General features: G+C 39.1%; 2 protein-coding genes and 1 long non-coding RNA gene across 3 annotated transcripts; 2 read left to right on the top strand and 1 right to left on the bottom strand.

Annotated features, from left to right (window-relative positions):
• The first annotated feature begins 713 nt into the window (after positions 1 to 713).
• On the top strand, positions 714 to 1,374 carry LOC135700233 (uncharacterized). Its single transcript, XR_010517570.1, has 2 exons — positions 714 to 913; positions 1,024 to 1,374. It is a non-coding gene; the product is annotated as an uncharacterized LOC135700233 (long non-coding RNA).
• Cog1 (conserved oligomeric Golgi complex subunit 1) lies at positions 1,162 to 17,326 on the bottom strand. The gene is made up of 4 exons (XM_065220632.1): positions 17,093 to 17,326; positions 15,272 to 17,030; positions 14,513 to 15,208; positions 1,162 to 1,546 (listed from the first exon to the last, which is right to left on the bottom strand). The coding sequence occupies exons 1-4, from the start codon at positions 17,230 to 17,232 to the stop codon at positions 1,412 to 1,414; spliced, it is 2,730 nt and encodes a 909-aa protein (XP_065076704.1). The 5' UTR covers positions 17,233 to 17,326; the 3' UTR covers positions 1,162 to 1,411.
• A 7,800-nt stretch (positions 17,327 to 25,126) lies between these two features.
• On the top strand, positions 25,127 to 25,534 carry LOC135700169 (protein PET117 homolog, mitochondrial). The gene is made up of 2 exons (XM_065220589.1): positions 25,127 to 25,262; positions 25,333 to 25,534. The coding sequence occupies exons 1-2, from the start codon at positions 25,171 to 25,173 to the stop codon at positions 25,493 to 25,495; spliced, it is 255 nt and encodes an 84-aa protein (XP_065076661.1). The 5' UTR covers positions 25,127 to 25,170; the 3' UTR covers positions 25,496 to 25,534.
• Positions 25,535 to 25,662: the final 128 nt, after the last annotated feature.

Below are 25,662 nucleotides of genomic sequence, written 5' to 3'. Positions count from 1 at the left end.
ACTTTCTAGCACTTGCAACCGAGGACATGCAGCATATTCCGTCGTTCTAGCATTCATTTGCGTTTTTGGCACCCACCCTAGACGTTTGTTCATTCTTGGCGCGCCCGGGACAAACCGTTCAAGTTCAAGGACACGCAGTTGAAAAGCGAGATGCCAAGCATTTTCTCGTCAATCAATGCAGCAAGCACGTGACGATCAATGGATGGATGGATGGATCCGACAGTTCTACAAATTTGTGGAAATTTCGAGTTGTACTCAATGTGCACTTTGCAGCAGGTTAAACACCGCGTTGTCATATCACTCACCACGAGCGCCGTCTTGCGACGATGGACAGCATCGACGAACGGATAATGACTGGTAGTTATCCGTACTCTTTTGTAGGTAAGTACACAACGTTTATATTTAAATCTGTATCAACCGGTACGCGCGCGCGCCATCAGCGGTAAATAACACCATTGTAGTGGGTCGGCAATAATTTGTTGAAAGCATACGATTATGGTAAATTGTCTGATGACTTCTTGATTTGTACAAGACCTATTGGCTATTTTTAAATGTCACTTTGCTCTTGCTTTGGTGTTCAATTTTTTTTTAAATACCTACATGCTTCTTTGTATAAGTAGATTAGCGGTTTTATTGTTTGCTTTCCAATTTGAATATTTCTACTACCATTACTACACATATATCTAGGTACATGCCAACTTATCTGGGACGATGAGGTCGTGTGGTGAAATAGTTTCGGATATATGGTTTTGGTCACTAAAGAAAAATGCGCAGTTCAGTCCAAGATCTCAGTTCGAACGGACAGCGGAGAAATTCTTAAGAGTTTAGAAGAATAAATTTTATTTAAGTGACCAATATGGGCAAAGGCAAAGGCGGTGGCGGAGGCGGTGCTGGTGGCAACCCAGGAGGCAATGTAATTATCATAGTTGTATGAAAGGAATCAAACGCCCACCCGCTGAGAGGGAAGGGGTTTGGTTCCACCCGTCGGATTTCGGAATATACTTTATTTGGACTTGGTTTCAGCAAAAAGGTGGAGGAGGCAAATCGAAAGGTGGAAATGAAAATAAAAGTGCTGCTGGAGGTAAGGGACCAGAAAAAGGAGGAAAAAAGGGTGGCAATAAAAAATAGCAGCGGAGATCTGGTGAGCTTCAACCCCTTTCCCGGAGAGCATCCTCAACAGATGGCCTTTCGGAAGAGATAAATTGGACTGTGAAATTTTTTGGCTACGGTTTTGAGTCGGACCAAATTCTTACTTTATAAGTATTCCTTTTTCTGTGTTTAAATATTGTGTGTATTATTTTTAAGACGCATTAAAATTAGGCGAAGTTGAAGAAAGTTGAAGACGAAAAAGTATTAAACGCAACAATTGATGAATAACACAAGTGCCTTATTGCTATTTTAGTAGGTATGTCTATCTGAACCAATCCTTATCGAGCCCGAAGAAAGCTGCTGCACCTTTGGCGTAGTTTTGCGCCGTTACCGTTGAAGAGGAAACCGTCTCTCGCGTTCTGCTAGCGGAAGGTTCTTTGGATGGTGGCTTTGAAGGCTGCAAATGGATGATGAAAAAGGGTAAGAATCTGAACTGTTTCACTTATAAATAGACTCGAATTAGTCAATGCTGCACACAGCACCACTTATAATGGGATTTGTTGAATGATCTCATCGAAATGATGTTTTAAAGTATCGTGCAATAATATTGGCTCATTCACTTGTTTATACACATTAAAAATTAGAACAATTTAAAAAATTTTAGTAGTTGAGACTCTCTTCAGTGTGTTAAATACTACATTTAACAGAGATTTACCGTATAATTGCTGAAACTCCATTAATAGCACATTTTTTTTAATTGCAACCACCAAGAACCAAGAACTTACTACCACTTGTTTACATCCATGTGAGCGGTAAATGAAGGCCCAATCTCGATTTAGGGTTTCATTCTCCGTTTAGTCTACAAATAATCTTAAAATAGGCATTACGACCACTGTTGCCAGTATTCCTGATTTATCTGGATTTTCCAGATTTTCAGTCGTCTAGCCAGATCACGTTTATATCCAGATTTTTAAATATGTTCCAGATTTTCCCAGATTTTTAAAATGTGTTGCTTTATAAATATCACTGCAATTAACGGACCCTCTAAACAAAAAATATAAAGTCAAACTTACTACTTTAATTACTAAAGGCCATCAACGTTGGACATTATTGGAATTGTTACAACATGTTTGCAATGGGTTGCAGAATCATGAAAATTGAGACATTTTCTAAACATTATTGGCTGTAAAATATCTTTAATTTTTTAAAAATATCGAGTCAGGTTTTTTTTTTTTAGATTTTGGCTAAATTTTTTTTTCAATCCTGGATTTCCTAATTTTGGAATTTAGAGAAATCGAAAACTGTTCAGGATTGAAAACAATAAATTGAGCTTTGGAAAATAAGCAAGGCTTTTGAATCTAGACAACCCTCGAGCCAACCACCAGGACTTTGAAGTATGTCGTGATATTTTTTAGGATAATTAATTAGATTTTTAAATAGAGTTCTAAAGTACCTGTGAATATTGAGTTACCTTAGCAGGCTGCAATACTTTAGAATTCCGAATTGCTCTAGATTTTAGAATTGTAAGGTAATTCTGAAAATAGTTTACAGTGAAGTGTAAGTATGCAGTCTGTGCAACCTTTGATTGAAGTGAAGACGGTATAAATTGTCTTTTGCAAACTCTGATGACAATTGAATGGAGATTTTGTGAAAAAAGGAAATAGTTAGAATTCGGAAGAGACATCATAGAAAATTCTTAAGATTAAACTTAAAAGGAGAATGCTGATACGAATCGTGACAATAATTTCAATGGAATTCTGTCCAATGTTTCTATGGAGATTAATTTTTATCAAATTTTAAGAAATCTGGCAATTAATGGGAGACTTTCAAGGCCTTTTTGGCAAAGTACTTGAGTACTTAGGAAATACTGAAGAGGATTTCAAAACAATTCTGATCTTACCTACAAAGCAGTTCAAAGGATAAGTCTGAGAAGAATGTGACAGTCATTCTGAAGAGCGTACCAAGGAAATTATTAAGAATATTCTAAGGGAATTTCATAGAGAAATATTGAGACAAAATTATGCCAATTCTTGGACATTATTACCAGTTTGAGGGAATTGTGGAATCCAGAGAGCGATTTATAAGAGATTACAAGAAATGATGCTAAGCACTCTTAGAATGTTATAAGTTTGGATATTATCAAGATTAGATAAGGGGAATCCAGAATAGAAGTATGATGAAATTCTAGTATGATTAAAATTGAACTCTGTAAATGAAGTAAATTCAGATTAACAAAAAATTTCATGATGGGGACCAGGACCCAGGAAAAATATAAATTCCATAATTTAGAATCATTTCATGATCCTGAGACTTCAAAAATGACGCTTTCAGACTTTCATTTTAGTTATATAATAATATTATTCTTTGGCATAACATTATTTGCAATGGTCATGTGGAGTTATCCGTAGTTTAGGTAAACTGTGTGTGAGTACCACGATGTTAGGCTTTGATTCTCACTTCAGCCAGAAAAATTTTAGTTTAAAATAAAATTGCCTACTGGTCTACCGAGTGTTGTGAGTTGTATGATGTCAAGAATGAAATATATAAAAATATTTTTTGCAGTATTTTACCAAAAATTTAAATCAATTTTGAAATGCTGCGTAATGAAAAATTAAATTTTTGGGAACACTGTGTCAATACTTTTCTTAAATTTTGGATGATTTTAGCAATGTTAACAAGTTGGCTTTATATGTTTTTTTAAACACGGATTTCATAAACATTCTGGTAGACTTTGAATAAATTCCAGATGATCATACTGACCGATTTTTACCTGGGACGTGACTTGACAATCGGGTAGCGATTTCGAGCCAATTTCTGATTGGTCGATTTGACAGTAGCAATCGTGGAATAAAAAGGACAGAGGGATCGCATCAACCTGGATGGCAGTGATGCCGGAATCAATGTTGACGTCAATGGCGTTGTTAATTAGTTATATTTGCGAAAGGAAAGTTGAAAAATCGAGTGCACTGCGTGTTTTAATCGATGGATATTGTGGTTTGTTTATAATTGATTTTATTGTGTTGAGCAAAAATTATGTACAAGCGCTAGACTACGGTAGAAACTACGAATAAAATCCAAATTAAAATAGAAAAAAAAATTACATTCCTGGCATCATTGGTCAACTCTGTTAAACACCACGCACAACTTTCTGAAGGGCATTCTTCAAGAAGAGTGAGAAGCTCGATTGTCAAGTCCCGTCCCAGATTTTTACGGGAGATTGACACATCACTTTGATTTCAATAGCATTATGTTAAGATCCAGATTTTTCCAGATTTTATATTTTGACTGGTCCAGATTTTTTTGAAAATGACCTGGCAACGCTGATTACGACCAATATGTCATAGGAAAGGCGAGTGTGAATTTAAAATCTTATTTCTCAACAACTTGCCGTCCATTGCATGTTAGATAACTGAAAAAAGTAGAAATTTTCAAAATTCAACTACGACATGAGCAAAGTCCATCCCGAGATCCATCCCGAACAAAATTCAGGATCAAAATGACAGCAAGTCGGAATCAAATTTTGATATCAACATCAAACTGAAATCAAAATGTGATAACAAATTTTGTTTTAATTTTGCTATACATTTTCTTTTCAAAAATATGTTGTTGTAGTTTTGTTTTCATTGCCTTAGCAGAGCATCAAATTGAATACTCGTTTTGTCGGTAACAGGAAAAATGTACATCAAATTGAGTATTCAATCTGCTCTCACTGATAGCAGAATTAGTTTTCAATGCGATGTCACAGGATGATTTTTTGCTCTCAATTTTTTTTTTTTTCCTTTATTAGAGAGATTTTTAGCCTAAGGCTAGTTCATCTCTTTTAAAAATAACTGTCTCAATTTTTATATTTAATCGTTAAAACAACCAACAAGACACCAACCTGACTATGCATATTATCAGCTACATCAACTTCAAATTTAGTTTTCTATTTGATCTCAGACTTTGCTCGGGATATCAGTCACATGTGCGTTTCCGTCAGTTTTGAGTTAACCAATTGAGGTTTACTGTCACATTGTATGATATTATCATTAGTTATTAGTGACAAAAATAAAACATGTTAGAGTGTCCCATCATGCAAAATAACAGTAATACTATCAGAGATTAATTCACAATACTACCCATAAAAGCACAACTGTCCCATGCCATATGAATAGGAAAACACACCGAGATGGGACAGCTATGCCTTTATGGACAGTATTAGGGGTGTTGCGGATAAAATGGACGGACGGAGTAAAACGGGCAGGTACTTGTTTATCACTGTTCTGAAAAATAAACAAAACATGTGACGCTTTCATTAAAATGCGTTCTGAGCAGTGATGCAACATATTATGACACTCACGCGAGAGTCGTCAACACATCCCATCTTATTCTGCGCCGCGAGTGAGGTGAGGTGACTCGCTGTCACTAGTGAGGTGACAATAGATTTTTTTTTTTTTCTCCCTTTTTATGGCACAGACCTGTTGGTCCATATTAGCCAGGCGTATCAAGTGATAGTTGGTTGTCAATTGACGTATACGGTATTTATGTTATGTTTTGGTTAACTTCTGCCAGAAATTTTCAAGCAAAGATGAACAGTATGTCTTGGAAAGGAGTGCAAAATAAAAGATTTAAATTTAAGGAAATGTTAAAGTCAAAACAATTAAAAATTCGCGATCGGTTTACTCAAACATTGGTTCCAACCTCTTTTATAAAATCGGCTATTTGAAGGTATTCATCGATATTTTTATTTTTTAGGATGCTGATGAATTTGGATTTGTCTGCTAATACAGGATAGTTATTTCTGATCAAGTTTCGATTTGGACATTCATAAGGGATATGCAGCAAATTTTCCTGGACTGCACAGATTTCACAATTTTCAGTTCTTATTAAATTCCACTTATATAGCCTGTCTTTAGTTGCTGTGTGAAATGTTCTTATTCTTCCCATTGTAATTGTTTGTGTCGTAGTCATTTCCATTTTATGGTACCATGGTTTCATTGTTATGTTATCCATTATTTGATAATGTTCTTTTCCCTTTTCATTTGATAGTTCTTTGTATTCCTCGTTCCATTCTGACAGTAATTCATTTTTAAAACTGATTAGTGAGTCCCCTATACTTAGAGGATAGTCTTCAATTCTAGCTTTGGTAATTCCTAGTTTCGCTGCTTTATCAGCTCTGTCATTTCCTGTTATATTTGTATGACCCGGAATCCATTGGATAACCACCTTTTGAAAGTTATTGTAGTGAACGAGAGTATAAAATTTCTGTACTAGGTAATTTTCAAAACTATTATTTATTAGGGCTATACAGCCGCTTTGTGAGTCAGTTAGAATAACTACTTTAAATTGTTCAATAGTGATAGCATATTCTAGTCCTTCAATAATACCTACTAGTTCTGCATTCATTATTGTAAAATTAGAATTTAGTTTATTACTGAAGGATATTTTATTTTCATGATCATAAATTCCATAGCCCACACCGACATTTGTTTTTGAGCCATCAGTAAAAATTTTAAAATATGAATTGTAATCTTCTTGGATTAATTTTTGAATGGTTAACTTCTGTAACGCTAATGGTGTATTTTTCTTATGTAAAGATGCTATTATAGGTACTATTTCAATAACATTAGTATTAATTGATTGATGTATTTGTATCTGTTGGGTTTTACATTGTAGTGTATGGAAGTTGTTAACTGATGCAATCTTTTCTAGAAAGCTATGGTGTTTAGGTAGTTCATCTGAATTAATTAAATCTTTTAAGTGATCATTGGACTTGTTTCATAGTAGAGTGTTTTTAGCAATTTTTTTATAAGTAAGATATTGAGATCTGTATTTTAATGGAAGTTCTCCCAATTCTGCATAAAGTATGTGATTTGGTGTAGATTGTAAATAACGACAAGAAGTTCGAATTGAAGCATTTTGCACTCTTTCGATCCTAGATAAATCTGTCTTACTTGCTTTTGAATATACCGATAATCCATAATCTAATTGAGATCTAACGATGGAGTTATTTACTTTTTGAAGGACATTCGGGTGACACCCGCCTTTTTTCCTGCTTAACATTTTTAAAATATTAATTTTTTTCTTAGCTTTATTAACCGTTTCTGTAATGTGTACCTTAAAGTTTAATTTGTAATCAATCCAAATTCCTAAATATTTATGTGCATGTTTTATTTCTACTGTTGTTTGTTGTTGATTTTGATAACTATATCATCTGGAATATTGTTGTTCATGAAAACTAATGTTGCCGACTTATCTGGGTTGATTTGCATTCCTAAATCTTCTAAATTTGAACAAATTGTGTTGAGCGTTCTGTTCATTTTGTTATTAGTATCTATTGCATCTATACCTTCTATGACAACAGCAAAATCATCTGCGAATTGAATGAGTGTTCCTTCTTCTATTGTTTCATGTAATTTAGTTGTGTAGATATTAAACAAAATAGGTGATATCGGGCAGCCTTGAGGTAGTCCCTTATTTGTAATCCTTTCTATTGTAGTGCCATTATTTAATGTTAATACTGCTATTCTTTTTTTTAAATAGAAATATATCCAATCTATTAAATGTTCCGGAAATTTCTTTTCTTTTAAAATTCCCAGTAATATAGAAATATCGACGTTATCAAACGCCTTCGATAGGTCCAAAAAAGTGACCATGATACATTGTTTCCTGTTTTTAGCGCCCTCTATTTTAGAAACTAAGTAATTAACACAATTTATTGAGGATGTTTTGCTTTTAAAACCAAAGGAGTATTTCGGTATAGTATTATTGGTTTGTATGAAATGGACTATTTCTGATTTAATTTTAATATTGATTATTTTTAAGAATGTAGGTATTAAGCAAATAGGTCTATATGATGTGTGGCAAATTTCATTTTTCCCTGGTTTAAGAATTGCAACTACTTTTACGGTTAACCAGCTGACTGGGATGTTACGGCTATTTAAAACTTCATTACACATGTTGACTATTACATTAAGAAGATGAATGTTTGTATTTTTTAAAATATGATATGAAATGTTATCAGGACCTGGAGCAGAACTGTCTTTTTTAGTTTTTAGAGTGTTGATAATGTCATTTATAGATAGTTTAAGTTGATTTGAATTATTATTTACATTGTATTCTATATCATTAGTTATTGTGGGAAAGTTTAGATTCATGAATTTGTTAGCTAGGACAATAGATTTGCACGGAGAGTCACCTCACCCGCGGTGACTTTTGTCTCCTTACTAGTGACAGCGAGACACCGCACCTCACTTGCGGCGCAGAATAGGCCTCATTAGCTATGTAGCTATCGCTGTCTGAACGTTTTTGGCAAACAGTGATATGTAGAGTCATGGAAAGTCTTTTCTCACAGGCACAACGTAACCCTCGCTGTTGATTATAAACAGCACAACGAAAAGAGTGAAGATTTTCACAGTACGACGATGAGAAAAAGCGGAACGACAATATAAACAATAGGGGAGAGAACTACTTCGGCCTAAGCGCCCATTATGGGCCTATCAAGCAGAAAATCTTCTATATTCTATCTTCTATATATATAAAAATGAATTTCTGTCTGTCTGTCTGCCTGTCTGACCCTTATAGACTCGGAAACTACTGAACCGATTGGCGTGAAAATTTGTATACAGGGGTTTTTGGGGCCGTGGAAGGTTCTTATGATGGTTCGAGACCCCTCCCCTTTCTGTAAGGGGGGGGCTCCCATACAAATGAAACAGAAATTTCTGCATAACTCGAGAACTAATCAAGCAAATGGAACCAAATTAGGCATGTGGGGGCGAGTGTGGGGGTATAAGGAGATAATCATAGGGGGTAGCCCCTTAGATAATAGGGGGGGGGGGTCTACGTACAATATAGCATGCTTTTTTTTTAAATCGGCGCATAAACTCAAGCTAATATTGAATCCCGAGCAAGACCGGGCGCACTCAGCTAGTATCAAATAAATCCATGATTTCGGCGTTAACAGGTAAATTATGCGTTTGGTAAATGCTCCCGAACGAAGTCAATAAGCACGCGTGATATGAATGTTTGCACCCAATATTCTCAAAAACAAATGAAGCGCTCCGACCGAATCAATCTTTATCTTCATCCGATAGGCCGAAGTTAATTCATTGGCGCTTCAATGGCCTTTCAATGCGTTAGGCCGAGCTTAGAATCCGTAGGCCGAGTTTGACGTCAAGAAACAGTGTTAGACTTTTAACGCCCGGCGCAAGGCACGTGTAAAGTGGCTCCCCATCGGACACCACGACAGAGAGGAGGCCCTTTGTCACTACCGTGAACTACACAACCAATGCCGAGAAGAAATCTGTGATGCCAAGCGATCCAGCTGGATGGAGTTCCTGGAAGGGATGAACGCATCGCAATCCTCGGCCGATCTCTGGCAGCGAATCAACGCCCTTAGAGGGAAAGGACGCACGACACCACTTCACGTCCAGGTTTTTGGTTTTTTTATCCTCTGTTCGGGATCTAACACCACTGCGACCAGTAATTTTATCTATTGTAATATATCCCGTGTCCTTAGTTTAGTGCATGTCGTATTACCCCATCACTATTGAGAAATGAAGAAGTATTCGATTTTTTTTACAGAGTCATTCTCGCATTTATCGAAAGGATCCGACTCTAATTGAAAGGTTCCGCTATTTATACACTTCGGAGTGTTGAAACACCCTCCAAAGGCGCGCCCCTTTGTCAGTCAAAACTGGATTCCTTAGCAACAAAATTATGGAATGACACCGATAATGACCATGCATCAGAACCCTAGTCTTAACCACTTCAAACTAGGGAATAATGAATAGAAGATTAGGAGTTACATAGATGAAGACTAACTAACTCATTTTTCCTTGTTTCAAGATCATCCTCGGTGGACAAAGCCGAGTCTTGTCACTATCAACAAGGCATAAAAAGTAATAAGGACTAAGATGTGTTCCTTGATTTACTGAAAAATCCTGTTCCCCTAGTTTGAAGTAGTCAGGACTATGAATCGGTGGTAGATCTTACATTCCGTAACGTACCACGAAAAGGTGATCTACCCACGTTACGGGGCCACACCCAGATTAATGGTTCCACGGTTTCCGATCCGGAAACGGTAGCTGATGAACTCGGTACCTACTTCACCGAGCTCGCAACTATTGACAAGAATGACAACAAGTTCGAGCAGAAAACCAAGCCATCGACCGAATCCATCGCAGACTTCATAGTACCCCTCGACACCGCCAATACCGGTATAAACCAAGCTTTCTCTTGGCAGGAACTGCAGCATGCCTTTCGCTGCAGCAACGGGAAGTCGGCGGGACCCGACGTAATCGGATATCCTCTACTCAAGAGGCTACGGTTGCTAGACCTCTTCAACAAGCTCTGGCTCACTAACGGGTACCCAGCAGTATGGAAGGAAAGCTTATTAGTTCCCATTCCGAAAGCCGGGGTAGCCACCTGTGAAGTCAGCAAGTTCCGTCCAATAGCGCTAACATGTTGTATGGCCAAAGTCCTAGAGCGTATGGTTAATCGAAGACTGAAGCAACACCTCGAAGCTGGAAATTTCCTTAATCACCGACAGCACGCTTTCCGACAAGGTTTCGGAACGTCCACCTATTTCGCAACCCTAGGGGAAGTTCTCAAGAACGCCTACGACAGTGGTCTGCTCACCGAGATAGTAGCGCTCGACATATCGAAGGCCTTCAACAGAATGTTGACGCCCCTCGTGCTTAAGCAACTAATCGAGTGGGGTCTTAACGGACCCATCGTTCACTTCATTGAGAACTTCTTGTCCAACCGCTCATTCCGAGTCGCAGTCGACAACACGAAATCCCGGCTTTTCCCCGAGGAAACGGGTGTCCACAAGGATCGGTTATCGCCGTTACCCTGTTCCTCGTGGCGATGAACGGAGTCTTCCGTCAACTACCGAAAAACATATATGTGTTCGTTTACGCCGACGACATCCTCATCGTCACCACCGGACCCACGCCAGTACATACAAGGATGATAGCCCAAGACCACCGATCAAAATCGATGACCAGTCCATACCGCTGAAGAAGATCGTCAGAGCTCTGGGAGTTCTCGTTGACCGATTCCTCAACTTTGAACAGCATTTCAGTGCAGTCGAGAAAAATTGCCGCAGCCGGACCATTTCCCGACAGAATAGAACGAACAACCGCCGCATCCGTTTTCACGTGGCGGCAATTATCGACAGTCGCCTTCTATACGGGTTGGAGATGACCTGCTTCGTAACGGATAAGCTTTTAGCTACGTTAGCACCAGTCTACAACACCTACGTCCGGATTGTCTCTGGCCTGCTGCCATCCACGCCCACTGACGCTGCATGCTTCGACGCAGGTATCCTGCCTTTCCGCTTTCGTATAACCGCAGCTATCGCAACCAAAGCCGCTGCTTTCATCTCGAAGACATCCGGAAATCAAGGGATCTTCTTCCTCGACGAGGCGAACAGACTCCTCCGCACGGCTGCCAACGAAGATCTCCCCCTAGTGGCAAGGGTCCACTGGCATGAAGACAAATGCTGGCAAACACCATTACCGAAAATCGAAAGCCAGATTAAGGATAGGTTAAAAGCCGGAGACAATTCCGTGGCCATGAAAAGGACTGTAGCTGAAATGTTAGGAGAAAAATACCTCACGCACACTCACCGATACACGGACGGATCTCGCTCTCGGGCCGGGGTCAGTATCAGTCTAGCCGGAAACATCACACCAACCAGCTGCAGCTTACCGCCGCAATGTTCTGTTTTCTCTGCTAAAGCTGCTACCATCTTCATCGCTGCTACAACGCTCTTCGACCGACCGATCCTGGTCCTCACGGATTCGCACAGCGTCATACACGCCCTGACATCCGAGGCCTCGACTCATCCCTGGGTACAGGCGACGATGAAGTCCGCGCCACCAAACACGGTATTCTGCTGAAGCTGACTTTCTGGCTGGGGCAGGACCATCTGCCCCTCGCTTTACCAACGACGTACCGTTACACGATGTCAAGCGCTGGATCGTGAGCAAAGTACGGGAAGCTTGGGATGCAGAGTGGGCCCAAAACCGCTCCCTCTTCATAATGGGGCCGAGATAATTAACAGAACAGTTGAACCAGCGGGATCAGAAGATAGCGTCGCGTCGCGGTCGCGTTTGAGGACCGGTCACACCAAGATCTCGCACAATTTCGGTGGAACGCCGTTCCACAGGACTTGCGTCAGTTGTAGAACTCCAGCCTCAATCGAGCACATTCTATGCGTATGCCCTCAGTATCAGAACCTGCGGGAATTCCACGGGAAATCTCGAACAGAGACGGTTTTCTTATTGACGAAAGCTTGGTGATCTTCTGGTCCAGCTTGCGGACCACCGGTCCCGGTTTACGGCCACATTTCGATGTGTCCTGCTGGACTGCTCCGATACTTACTTCTTCCATTTTCGCCAAATTCTTTACTGATAGGTTGGGAATAATGCACCGACGCGCGATCTGTTTGCGCTTTTCCGGGGAAATGCCTCGCATTTTGATGATTTTGTAAAAAAAATGCACGTTGCGTTTACAAACTTGTTGAGCAATAAGTAAACAACAACACACATCGATGATCAGGTGACAAACTTCATCGGGATAGAAATGGCGGCGAGTTGAAAGTGTACTTATACTTTCGGGGACACCCTATATGCGACTAGACGTGACTAGACTACCATGCGTTTCCATTGATTTTTTAGCGACTGTAACATGGTCACGAGCCCGACGCATGATAGTAGGAATGGGCGATCTTCAGGGAAATATCGATCTTGACGGATCGATTTTATTTACGGCACTAGAATCGATCCATGATTGCATGATCCATAATTTTTGGAGCCTTCCATAGCTCTGTCGGTAAAGGCGTAGCTACAAAGCAAGACCATGCTGGAGGTGACTGGGCTCGATTCCCGGTCCGGTCTAGGAATTTTTCGGTTTTGAAAATTTCTCGACTTCCCTGGGCATAGGGTATGATTTTACTTGCCACACAATAATAACAACCGGTGGAAACTAACGATTTTAAATTGGATCACTACTTGACTAGCCTATTGGTCCCAATCAAATCGATTAACGTATTCCATTCTAGTCGAAATTCTAGTACTACGCAATGTTTTTTTTGATTCGCTATGAAAGTTTGGCAGATAAAATGAGGGGTTCGTGGATTTTCCCATGTTTCGAGGGGTGCATCGATTAGCTTGGGACCGAAGAGAGTACTAGAGCTGAGCTAAAAAGTTGAGCACCTTTCTTCAGGACCTTCTGGTCTTAGAGTTAACTGTATGATAATACTAATGCAAAAATGGTACAGGCATCGAAAGCTCTCAATTAATAACTGTGCAAGTGCATATAGAACACCAAGTTGAGAGCACGCAATAGGCCAATATTCGACAAGCAATAAGCTTGAAATGCGAAAAAGAAGAAGATGAACAAAAATAAGAAGAAAAAGAAGTGGTGGCTCACCATCCCTCTCCAACGGGGGAGTTTGGTAAAGAGAGATGATCAAACCGATTTGTACCTTCCTTAAAAGTTGTCCTTGCTCGCTTTCTACTCTCTATATACAATTTTCACACTGCCGTACTCTAAACGGAACTATCAATTCTATACTTTCATCTCCTCATCTATCGTATACAAATTACCACTTTAGTCTGTTATTTGAAATTATCATCTTCAACTATGAGAAATCGATTTCAGAATCTTTAAAAATGTCAAAATCGGACAACCCAAATATTTTTATGAATTCAATGGGTATAGAAAATCCTCAAAATTCTAGAAAATTGATAATATTTCCCAGAAATTTATAAGATCTCAAAAATTCATCAAAGTACCAGAATACAGAACTTCTAAAATCCTGAATCTCAAATATTTCTCCCAGTTCCAGAATCGTGAAAACTTGTTGGTATTGTTATGTGTATAAAACAACAGTATTTTGAAGTAAACTATTTAGCATACACACTTAGAATGTTTTACAGATTTCTGTAAAATTTTACCGAAATCTCAACAGCTGAACGTTCGGTTAACAATTTTACAGTTTTCCTGTAATTTTTCACAAATATCTGTGAATTTTTCACAGATATATGTAAATAATTACAGGAAAACTGTAAAATTGATTACCGAACGTTCAGCTGTTGAGATTTCGGTAAAATTTTACAGAAATCTGTAAAATAATCTTAGTGTGTAGGTATGGGGTTAGAAGCAGCAAAGCAACATAACAATAATTCTCAATCAAACACGTTAAGAATATCATAAAATATCGAGAGGTGACCGCAAAAACCGTACATTAGCAAGATATTTGCGACAGGAATGAAAACCACAATTAGTTACCAAACAAATACACACTACACACACACGCGCAATTCCCAAGTCTTACTATTACGATATTCGAAACTTATCCTGTGAAATGCAAATCAAATTCAAATCAAAGGTTGATTTCCTCATAAAAGCAGAAATGTAATCATCAACTCACCTTCATCTCTTCAGCAGGCTTCGTCGCTTTGACTGGCTCCAGTGGCGCAGCTCCAGCACTGGCGGTCAGTGAATCCTTGGTAACGATGGGCAACAGCGGGAACCACGTTTCGCTGGCACTGTTCGAACTAAGTGCCAGTATGTTGGGATTCTTATCCTGTCCTGCTAGTTTGATCGGAACGGCTGCTCCACTGCCAGCGGTTCCGAGGATTGAATTCAGCTGATCACCATTCGCCACCAGAATACCGAAGAAATGATGCATCCGCTGGACGGCACGCTTCACATTGGTGTTAACGTGCGGGTAGAACACATCGAAATCGAACGGATCGATGTAGGTTTTGAATTCGTTAATCAGATCATTGTAGGGATCCGCCAGTTGCTTGCGTTCGCGTCCGGAGAAGAGCAGTTGGACAAATTTAAGATCGAAATAATACTGCAAGGCACTGTTTTGGTTTTTCCGAACGAATTCATTCTGCGATAGGAACTGATAATGGTCGTGCAAGTAGGAAATAATTCGTTCGACCACCTGAACTATGATGGTTTTTGGGATCGTTTGTGGAACTAACGCGTTTAGAAGAGTGGCAATGACATGCAGAAGCTTTTGCAGGGGGAAACTCGGTAGGGCAGGTACGTGTATGGTCGATTGCACCGGTTGGTTTTGCTCGTCGTTTTCCTCGATGGTGACTGTGTCCCAGAGCTGTGTGATAGAAATTTGCAATAGATAAACGAGAAAAAAATACCGCAGGTAAATGTCACATACCGGAAATTCCGTCAGCAGTGTCTGGTAACTGATTTGCCTTTCCAGCTGGGGCCATTTTGTAACGAATTGCTCCAACCACAGCTTCCAGAATCTCAAACTTTCCTCTTCCAGCAAACCGGAAACGTTGCTCCACCGTTCGCCATCGGTAAGTTTGTCCTCGCTTTGCCAGGGAACCGTGACTTCGGCTTGAGTCATCAAGGACGGCGTGAGGCATTGCTTCAGCGAAGGGCATAGTTCTCTGTAAGCAATTAGAAGACGAGCCAACAGAATGAATTTTTCCGGCGATTGCTTATAGTCCCTGGTCTTGATGGCTGTTAGCAGCTCATTTATGTTTTCCACGCTGCAATCGCTGTAAAACTCGATGAGTTGACTCGTTTCATTCGTCGCTGATGTTTCCAGGAAAGACGCTACGTCCTTCGTTAGCGACTGGATTCGTTCATCGAGTGATGATGCAAGATTTACCAAAACTGGTGGAAAGGCTTTCGATTTCATCAACAGATAGTGAGTCGCCAGATTTGAACGATCTAATGCAGCTTTCAAGTTCAGGGGAATATCCTCCGAGGATTCGGACCAAACGAAAGATTTCACATCTCTCAATGATTTGTCGACGGCCACAGAAGAAAGCAAGTTGAGAATGTCGCAACTGCTGCTTGTAACCATTTCGGACCAGCACTTTTTGATGATTGCCTTGATGCGAGAGTTAATCAATGGTTGGTAGAATAGAACGTAGAAATCTAAAGACTCAGGAAATGACAACTTTTTACAAATTATCGACCACTCGCCAGGTTTGCAAGCTGCTTCCAGCGAAAGTTTCTTTATGTCATGAAGAACTTTTATCGTCGTTACTAGGTCCATCAAATTGCTCAGCTGGCTGATTGCAATCTTCTCGACATTTTTCAGCCAAAGTTGAGAACTTTTTCGTACCAATTCAGGACTCAACGACTGCAAGACGATTCGTGGCCTGAATTTGCAGATTATATCAGGTAATGTTTGAATAATTTTAGGATCTTCAGATTTGATCAAATGTATGGTCGGTAGCGCAATTTCATCCGTGACCAGCATAAGTTCCTTTATCAATAAACCATGTTCTTGCTCGGAACCGATGAAACATTCATTCATCAAATTTACCGTATTCATCAGCAGCTTCAAACTAGCCAGAATCTTATCCTTCACCTTTCCGTGTCGTGAATTTTCCGACAGCACGCCCGCATATGCCTTGAGACGCATTTGCACAAACAAAGACAGAATATGATCTAGTTGACAATTTTCAAGCAGCAGTAAACTGGCCAAGCATTTGGCAGCCACTTCGGGTGTCAAATCTTCCCGCTCCAAACAGGAGGCGCAATTCTGTTTGATGGTGAAGAAGAACTGACTCAAGACGGCCCACTGCTTCTTGGCCACCGGAAACTTGGCCATCATTTCACTATTTGAATCTAGCTGCAAACCGGTGGAAATGTGTCTCGAGAAGATAAACAACTGCGTTGCTACAAAGTAATCCTCATCGTCGATGGCGCTCCATATCATCTCCGGCAGACTGGTCAGCAGTTTAATCTGTACGATAACACCATGAAACTTGTTGTTGGTGTTCTTTCGAAGCACTCGTTGCTGATCACTTCCCGAACGGAATCCGATTAGCTGATGATCGTTAAGCTTCCGGCAAGCGGAAGTAATATTCTCAACGTTCTGAATGATAGAACTGGCCGTCGTCCTCATGTCCCCGATGGTGTCGGCTGCTTTTAGCAGATCACGATAGCGTTCACTGAAAAACAAAACCAACGAATACAGAATCATGCAACATTACAAAACAAACAATCTTCTTACCCAACCATCGTTCGAAGCTCCTCCCGTTTCAGTTCGACTTCCGCTTGGAGCCGCTTGTGAACCTGATCGATTTCGGCGATGCTCTGCTGCTCGAACAGTTTGTCCACATTTATATTGAGTAAATTCGTTAAGTTGGCCATAGTGGCGTTGCTCACAAGCAGCAATTTCTACTGAATTTTACGATTTTTCCGGAAAATTTTCGTGAAAAAAGTGGATCAAATAAATCCGTGCAAATTTCTGCCAGCGCACCAAAGTGGAGAGCCAAAACAAAATCGATCAGCCGCGATGTTATTCGATGTTTTGGTCTTTGGCACGGAAAAATTGCATTCCGATATCTTTTTAAAAGTGATCCCGAGTAAAAAATAAAGGCTCAAACGCAATAAACGAGCCCTAATAAAAATTGTATGGTTAATTTGCTTAACGACGTGTTCTGGGTATCATCCAAACCATTTTTGGAATAGTTCAATGATTTGGGTTATCGTTCGTTTATGGTTATTTTTTATTAGGGAGTGCATCTGCGTTTTGCTATTACATCCGAGATTACATCATTATTTCAAGAGCAAATTTTCATTACGTCGAATGTAACAAAGGTAAACAAAGTCGAGCTATCAGTGTCAATCGATTCTCCTGCTATTACACTATATACTGTCCGAATATAGGATCAAATCCTATTTTTAAATTTATTTGCCAGTCAAATTGCTTTTTGACGTAATCACCTTCCGATCAAAATAGTTTTCGATGTTACTTAAGTCACCCAATTTCTATGGAGATGCCGCTTGACTTAAGTAACAGCGCTGAGAAACCCGTGAAAAGTGTACGTTCGTCGTTTCGCTTTCTCATTATTAAAGTGAATAAATCGAACTGTTTGTTGCTAAGATGATTTCGGTAGTCCTAAAATGATGAATGGGCTGCACGTAAGGAGATGTAATTGATAATTCTCCCGAATATCCTGGTAAATACACTTTGACTTAAGTAACAATAGGGGCCTCCAAACGACGTATAATAACTTTTGACTCAAAAACCAGTATTTTTTAGCATGAAAGCTAGCGATTTGCATTTGTATGATTAAAACCCTGCTAAATATGTTAAACATTGCTATCACTATGAGATTATATGTGTTTACTTGGAAATAGAAATAACTTTTCGGTCATCAAAACAAAACTTTATTTTTCTCGGATTGGTGCGAATGTTACTTACGACATAATGAAAATTTGCTCTTGATTTCATACATCAGCGATCAACGTAATGATCGAAATTACATTTTTTTTGCTGTGTTTTCTTTCCGAAAATGTATGGAGAAAACAAGAATAATTTCAAATTATTTGGAATGGTAATGGTTCTTAACAACTTATTATTCACGGAACCAAATTTTGTTCATTTAAATCAAACAAATATATGTTCATTATATAAAAATATAAATAGTTCAAAGTAAATTGAAAACACGTTTGATTTAAATTCAAAAACATGTTTATTTCAACAATACATATTCTGGGTAAACAATTTTCAGCGTGTCCTTTTTCCTTGTTGTTTACATTCGGAAAACTCAACCGAAAACTGGTTGCAAGCGGCGAAACCGAAGTATACACGCTCATTCTGGTTAACTCAAAATTGAGTCGAATGTACTCATCTCAGCGGCAAGTAGGGCTACTCAAAATTGAGTAGCCTTATGTTGACTCACTTTTGAGTAAACGACGTTCTCACGTAGACTGAGTAAAATCCACTCGGCGGAATTTTCAGTTGCGGGAAGGGTTTTTGTTTTGATTTTTTTTCAAGGACATGGAAATTGCCTGCTCCGGATTCATTCTAACGGAGCAGAAACTGGTTCAACACCGTTACCCTAAGCAATTCGTACTTACCTGAAGGCATTTCAGTCGGTTTTAAGTAACATTTCCTATGAGGTTTCCTCCGACATGACTGGCATTTTTTCCAACTCCAGAATTTTGCTGACATAGTGGCTTTTACTCAGTTTGACATTTCTCGTTTACTCAATTTTTGACAACTCGGACGAAAGTGAGTACGATCGACTCACCTGGTGAGTAAGCAGAAGTTAGCGTGTAGATGTTCCGGATATCCACGCAAGTAAGTGTTCCAAGCTCGATAAAACCGGTGGAACCCCACAATATCAACGTCACTCTGGCGTTTCTGCTGCCGATCCCCATATCATCCTCACCCAAACGCGACATCGAAAGAAAAACAGATAATCCCCCAACACCAAACGTAGAAAGAGGCCGGTAAGAGGACCAGCGTCAGAAACGACAAAACGACGCTAATATCACAAAGTTTCACCGATTTTATTGTACTTGGAACCTCCGGACACCCACTCCGATGGCCCCCCGGATCTTGGACCTGGATCCCAACACCCATAGACCACCCTTAATCGCACCGAAAAATAGCAAGAATATAGATGCTCTGTCTGCCGATTTTCATTTATTAATTTGATTTTTTTTTTATTTTAAACATGAAAAGCATTTTTAAAATAAACATATTTATTTTTGATCACATATAGTTGTCAAATCAACCAAAAATATTCAAGTTTATTTTTAAAATGAATATTTTGGAAATAAACGTAACAATATTTTTGTTTTAGACATTATTAACAATGGCTTCAAACATGGAATACGTTTGAAATCAACCTAGTTTATGTTTGTGGCCAGAACGTTTAAATTTACCTCAAATATGTTTGTTTCGACGGTAAATTTTTCTGTGTGTATGTTTCGAGGGGTGAATCGATTAGCTTGGGACCGAAGGGGACGACTCTATCTACGATGCAGGAAATATTGTGTTTTGCTGTGGCTAGCTTCGCGTAGAAAGTGTGGATAGAAAGAAGATTTAAAGGGTGTCCACGATGAAATTGCCACACTATGAAATTGCTCTAACTTTTTAACCGTTGGGTAGAATTTAATGAAAATTTGGGTGGATTTAGTTCATAGTGCATTATTTACATCCTGCAAGTTTTAAAGTCCTGTGATCAAAACTCGCGGAAATGGAGTCGAAAGAACAGCTCGTGCGTGATAAAATCTTGCGCATTCATCACGAGAACAAGGATCTCTCGCATCGTTCCATCGTTAAAACGTTGGGAATCGCGAATTCCACGGTGTCGCGAGTGATTAAGCGGTTCGAGGAACGGTTGACCACCGATCGGAAGCCCAGAAGTGAAGGAAAAAGTATTCCGTACAACACCAAAAATCACAACCGCGTAGTTGGGGCCTTCAACCGAAATCCGAACGCCTCCGTTAGGGATGTGGCTAAGAAGCTGCACCTAAGCCGAAGTTTTGTCCAGAAGGCCAAATCTAAGGCTGGGCTTCGAACGTTCAAGGTACAAAAGGCCCCTAATCGCGACGAGAAGCAGAACAAGTCCGCCAAAACCCGTGCCAGGAAGTTGTACCTCAACATGCTGACGAAAGTTGAATGCTGCATCATGGACGACGAAACATATGTGAAGGCCGACTTCAAACAGATCCCCGGCAACCTGTTTTTCACGGCCAAGGATAAGTTCAGCGTTCCGGAGCATATCCGCACTCAGAAGATGTCCAAATTTGCGAAGAAATTCCTGGTTTGGCAAGCCATCTGCACGTGCGGGAAGCGGAGTGCACCTTTCGTGACCCAGGACACGATGAACGGACAGGTGTACATAAAAGAGTGCTTCCAGAAGCGGCTGCTTCCTCTCATGAAGGCCCACAACGTCCCAACAATCTTCTGGCCGGATTTGGCCTCATGCCACTACTCCAAGGACGTGCTGAAGTGGTATGCGGACAATAAGGTCAATTTCGTGCCGAAAATGTTCAACCCTCCCAACACTCCGGAGCTCCGCCCCATCGAGAAGTACTGGGCGATTATGAAGCAGCACCTTCTTAAACGACCTAAGGTAGTGAAGACAGTCGAGGAACTGAAGAAAGTATGGGTTTACATGCAAAAAACGGTTGATTCACAGGTTGTGCAGAATCTTATGGCCGGGGTTAAGGCCAAGGTGCGGGCATTTGCGTATGGACTGTAAATAAAATACGAGTAAAATGGTAAAATGAAGTTTAATAGTTATTTCTCAATCCCTGAAAATTTGATGGCAATCGGATGAAAACTCGAATTTTGCGAATCAATTTTGTGTGTGGCAATTTCATAGTGGACACCCTTTATCACGATTTTGAAGCTTTCCTGCAAAAAGATGGTGCACGATGCAAGTAGATACGAGAAATGAAAGAAGATTTTTCGTAGATTTATTATAGCTAGTGTGAGATTTTTTGAGCTTCTAGAATTGAGATTTATATGTGTCGCCCCCCTCGCTTGGGACCGAAGATAGTACCAGAGCTGAGCCAAAAAAGTTGAGCACGTTTCTTCGGGACCTACTAGTCTTAGAGTTACCTCTATACTAATACCCAGCATATAGCGAGGAATTGGAATAGGTAAAATTTGCCGATAAAATTTAATAAATTTAATAACGTAACATTTTACTAATATTATGTGTAAAGTGCGTTTTCAAATATTTACTTTATTTTTTACCTAAAATTTTGTCGACGGCTTGCGGAAACCAGTGACCTTCATGACCGAATGACAGTCAATCAGTAGGATGAGTAAAATGAATTGAAGGTTAAAGATTGAAAAGACCTTATAAGCTTTTGCAAACAAAACATCTCGTGGATCGGAGCTCATAATAGAGCTAATATACTATAGAGGAAGAATAGCGCTGGTGTTCCCTTTGTCCCGATATTGAATAATACTGGGTACAAAACTGTCAAACTGTATAGTTTTTGTCTCGCTTTGATAGTTGTGTCCCTATAGGACTCGGGCCAAATTTACTCTGGTAATTTTAACAATGTTTTTAACTACTTTAATAATAAAGTATACCTGAGGACAACTAAAATCATTAAATTAACATATAATCATAAAGGATATGATAATTCCAGAGTACAAAAATTTATGGAATTACTCAAATTATGGTTTTTTCTCGTGTTTTTTATCTTTAAAATTATCAAATTATTTTCCAAGCAGTAGGAATTACTGAAATCACCCATACATTATCAACAATTATTTTTATTACATTGAAATTACTGAGTAATTCAAAATTCACTAATTATTTTATTAATTTGTGGTAATTTTTGATTACCAATCACCTACAAGCTTGGTAGGAACCCCTCAAAGAATAAATTCTAACGTGCATACTCTGATAAATTAAACTATTCCCATTTTGCTTGAAATTTAATCAATTTGACATTAAATCATCATATCATCAGTTTAATCATATTGAAAGATTAAAAATTAATACTCTCTTTCAAAAAACAAAGCACCTGATATTAATCCCAGTTTAATCATGGTTGATTAGATTGAAGATAATCTCTTTTTTTTCTAATAAATGTTAATCATTTTTGATCCTATATTAAAATTTTGAATTTTAATCTGTTTTGATTCAGGATTGGAAAAGAATAATATTTAATATTGATGATTGCATCTGAAACTGGAGTGTCCCAAAAATGCAAAAAGTGTGATAAAAGTTCACGTTTCCGTCAAATCGTTTTGATGTCTTCGGAGCACTTATTGCTTGCATCATAAGGAATAAGTGCACCGAAGACACCAAAACGATTAGACGTAAACTTGCTGTTTTATCACACTTTTTAATAAGTGAAAACGCACTTATTAGTTCAATTTGGTGTGAAACGAGCAATACTGGAAAGATTATTTCGAAATTAATCATGCATGACTACTGTCGAAGTAATCATGGCTCGGACCGAGGCTCGGACTCAATAAGGTGAAGCGGGAATCTGCATGCTTTTAAGCTTTGTTGATTTAATTTATCTTTGAGTGTATAAATTTCTACACTGAGGAAATAATTCGTTGGAATTGCATACGAAATGTTTATGGAATTTAACCAAATGAATTTCAGAGTTGGTTGAAAATGCTAACATGAAGCTTTAGTGTGATGATTTATTAGCTAGAGAATGATCTTTAGAAGAGGGTAGGTGGATAGTTCCGTTAGAGTACGGCAGTATGAAAATTGAATAGAAGTTGAACATGAGCGAAGGGCCATTAAAGCGACAGTTTACAAGATAGACGCACATTTTTGCCTAGCCCGTACGATGTACGCGGGGACTTGAAGTATGTCTCCAAGTCCACAGGCAAAAATGTGCGTCCCTCTTGTTGCTCATAAACTGACTGCGGCTGTGGAATAGTTCTAGCGACGTTTTCATCACTACCTAAAGCCCCACGTTTGCGAGAGCATTTCCAGTCGATGGTGTGTTATAATGCAGTTCTTCTTTACCCAACTATTGTGTTGCTCCTCTCGTCATGACCAACGTGATCATCTCAGAGAGAAAGCAGTAGGGTGGTTGTTGCGTGCTGTACCATCATCAGCATTGTTGACGGCTACTCCCGCCTTGAGTTGTTACATTCAAAGTGTTTTTTATGTTACTTCATACGCGAAGTTAACGATTTTCAGAGTTGGTTGAAAATGCTAACATGAAGCTTTAGTGTGATGATTTATTAGCTAGAGAATGATCTTTAGAAGAGGGTAGGTGGATAGTTCCGTTAGAGTACGGCAGTATGAAAATTGAATAGAAGTTGAAAATGAGCGAAGGGCCATTAAAGCGACAGTTTACAAGATAGACGCACATTTTTGCCTAGCCCGTACGATGTACGCGGGGACTTGAAGTATGTCTCCAAGTCCACAGGCAAAAATGTGCGTCCCTCTTGTTGCTCATAAACTGACTGCGGCTGTGGAATAGTTCTAGCGACGTTTTCATCACTACCTAAAGCCCCACGTTTGCGAGAGCATTTCCAGTCGATGGTGTGTTATAATGCAGTTCTTATTTACCCAACTATTGTGTTGCTCCTCTCGTCATGACCAACGTGATCATCTCAGAGAGAAAGCAGTAGGGTGGTTGTTGCGTGCTGTACCATCATCAGAATTTATTTATGAATTTATTTTGAATTTCATACGATAGAAATATGAACGTTATCATTTATGTTTTTTGCAGTAGACACATATGGATTTCATAAATGTGTCGTATGAAAATGATACGTTATGAGTATGAAATTTACGTTTCATTCGTATGAATTAGAAACGAGAGGAATACGAAAAGCAATCGAATCAACTATGAAATTCATTGTAGCTATTTGTAGTTTTTTTTTTCTTGCACATTAATTATATACCTACATGTAATCATAAATTCATATTTATTTTATAAACAAAGAAAAATTAAACGATGAAGCGTTGCATTTGAGTTTTTGTATTATAAAGGACATCACTCTAAAATTAACTTTAAAATTTAAAGTGCCGGGCTATTACAATCTGCCTGGCTATTGACGCCACTGGTTCCAACTTTAACTCTGTTACATCCCTTGTCGCAACAGGATTGCAGTAATCGCGGTATTTTGATATTAGCCAGATTCTGTGGACAAATTGATAGTAAATATTTGAAATAATCTTTACATTACCTTCTTACGTTTTGTTCTAGCCATTATGCAATTCACGTCCAAATCAAATCGCTCTCCTGGATCTACCAGTACGCGATAATGGTTATTATTAAAGCCATAAACTCTTCAATTCAGCGTTTTTATATCTCAATACAGCCCAACTTTAACATACGCTAGTAATTTCGGCTCGTACGTCATATTGTTTTGTTTTCAACAGCGTTTCATACGAACGACGTATGATTTTTTTTTTCACACAAGATCAACTCATAAAGTTCATTGCAGCCTCGTATGAAATTTAGACTCATTTCGTATAGGAATCATTTTTAAGTCATGTAATTTTCATACGCATGCTATGAATAACATACGTGTCGTTTGAAACTATTTGCAGAGCTCAAAATGCTTGTTCATACGAAACATATTATGAAAATCGTAATTCTAGTTTCCTCAGTGTAGAGAAAATTCTTTTCGACTCAATATGCCGTACCCGTATTGACTTGTGTGCAAGTAGAATGAATCGACCAACAGCATGAGACCCTGTTTCGATGTTTTTACGCTGTTTTGTTTTGATCATATTGACAGCTGATAAGTTTTTTACTGATACCAGAAAAAAAAAAATTATAAAATTGTCGAACACCTCGAATTCTAGAAGACCTTATCCGGTTTTTGCATAACAAACGATGTCCGTAACTTCCAAGGTCTTCCTACTGGGAGCTTGCATTGGTACCGGCGGAATAATTGGATACGTTCATTACAAGCAGACCTCCGACAGGCATGTTACCTGATTGTGTAGTATCTATCATTTCGAAAACATATTGCATAAACTGCCTTTCATTTTGCAGAGCCAAGTTACACGAGGGAGTGATACGGGACATCCAGCGTCAGCAGCAACGGAAGATCGAAAACACCTACAACCTTCAGCAGCAGATTGAGCTGACCAAACAGCTAAAGCAAGAACTGCATCAACGAGAGACAGAAGCGAATGCGATGGAACACAAAACGTAATCGTGAGCTTGCCTAGGATATTAGAACGTTAGCCTTATTTTTTTTGTAAATTCATTCTTAACTAAATATAGAGACTTGTACCTAAGTGTGTTCAAGTTCACTGAGTATGAAAACGGATGATTTCTTTCCAATGAATGTGACTGCCTTGTAACTGTAGTAATCAGGTT

This window comes from Ochlerotatus camptorhynchus, unplaced genomic scaffold (genome assembly GCF_037179485.1).
Source record: "Ochlerotatus camptorhynchus isolate MF236.1 unplaced genomic scaffold, CSIRO-AGI_Acam_v1.1 ptg000130l, whole genome shotgun sequence".
In the NCBI taxonomy this organism is placed as follows: Eukaryota; Metazoa; Arthropoda; class Insecta; order Diptera; family Culicidae; genus Ochlerotatus; species Ochlerotatus camptorhynchus.
Note: the sequence above shows the minus strand (reverse complement) of the source record. Positions and strands in the feature narration are given on the sequence as shown.

Bases quoted from the DNA above. Each gene is read 5' to 3' on its own strand.
- LOC135700169 (XM_065220589.1), top strand. From the start codon at position 25,171: ATGTCCGTAACTTCCAAGGTCTTCCTACTGGGAGCTTGCATTGGTACC. The intron at 25,263-25,332 runs GCATGTTACCTG...TTCATTTTGCAG, and splicing joins TACAAGCAGACCTCCGACAG to AGCCAAGTTACACGAGGGAG.
- Cog1 (XM_065220632.1), bottom strand. From the start codon at position 17,232: ATGGCCAACTTAACGAATTTACTCAATATAAATGTGGACAAACTGTTC. The intron at 17,031-17,092 runs GTAAGAAGATTG...TTTGTTTTTCAG, and splicing joins GAGCTTCGAACGATGGTTGG to TGAACGCTATCGTGATCTGC. The intron at 15,209-15,271 runs GTATGTGACATT...TCTATCACACAG, and splicing joins CACTGCTGACGGAATTTCCG to CTCTGGGACACAGTCACCAT.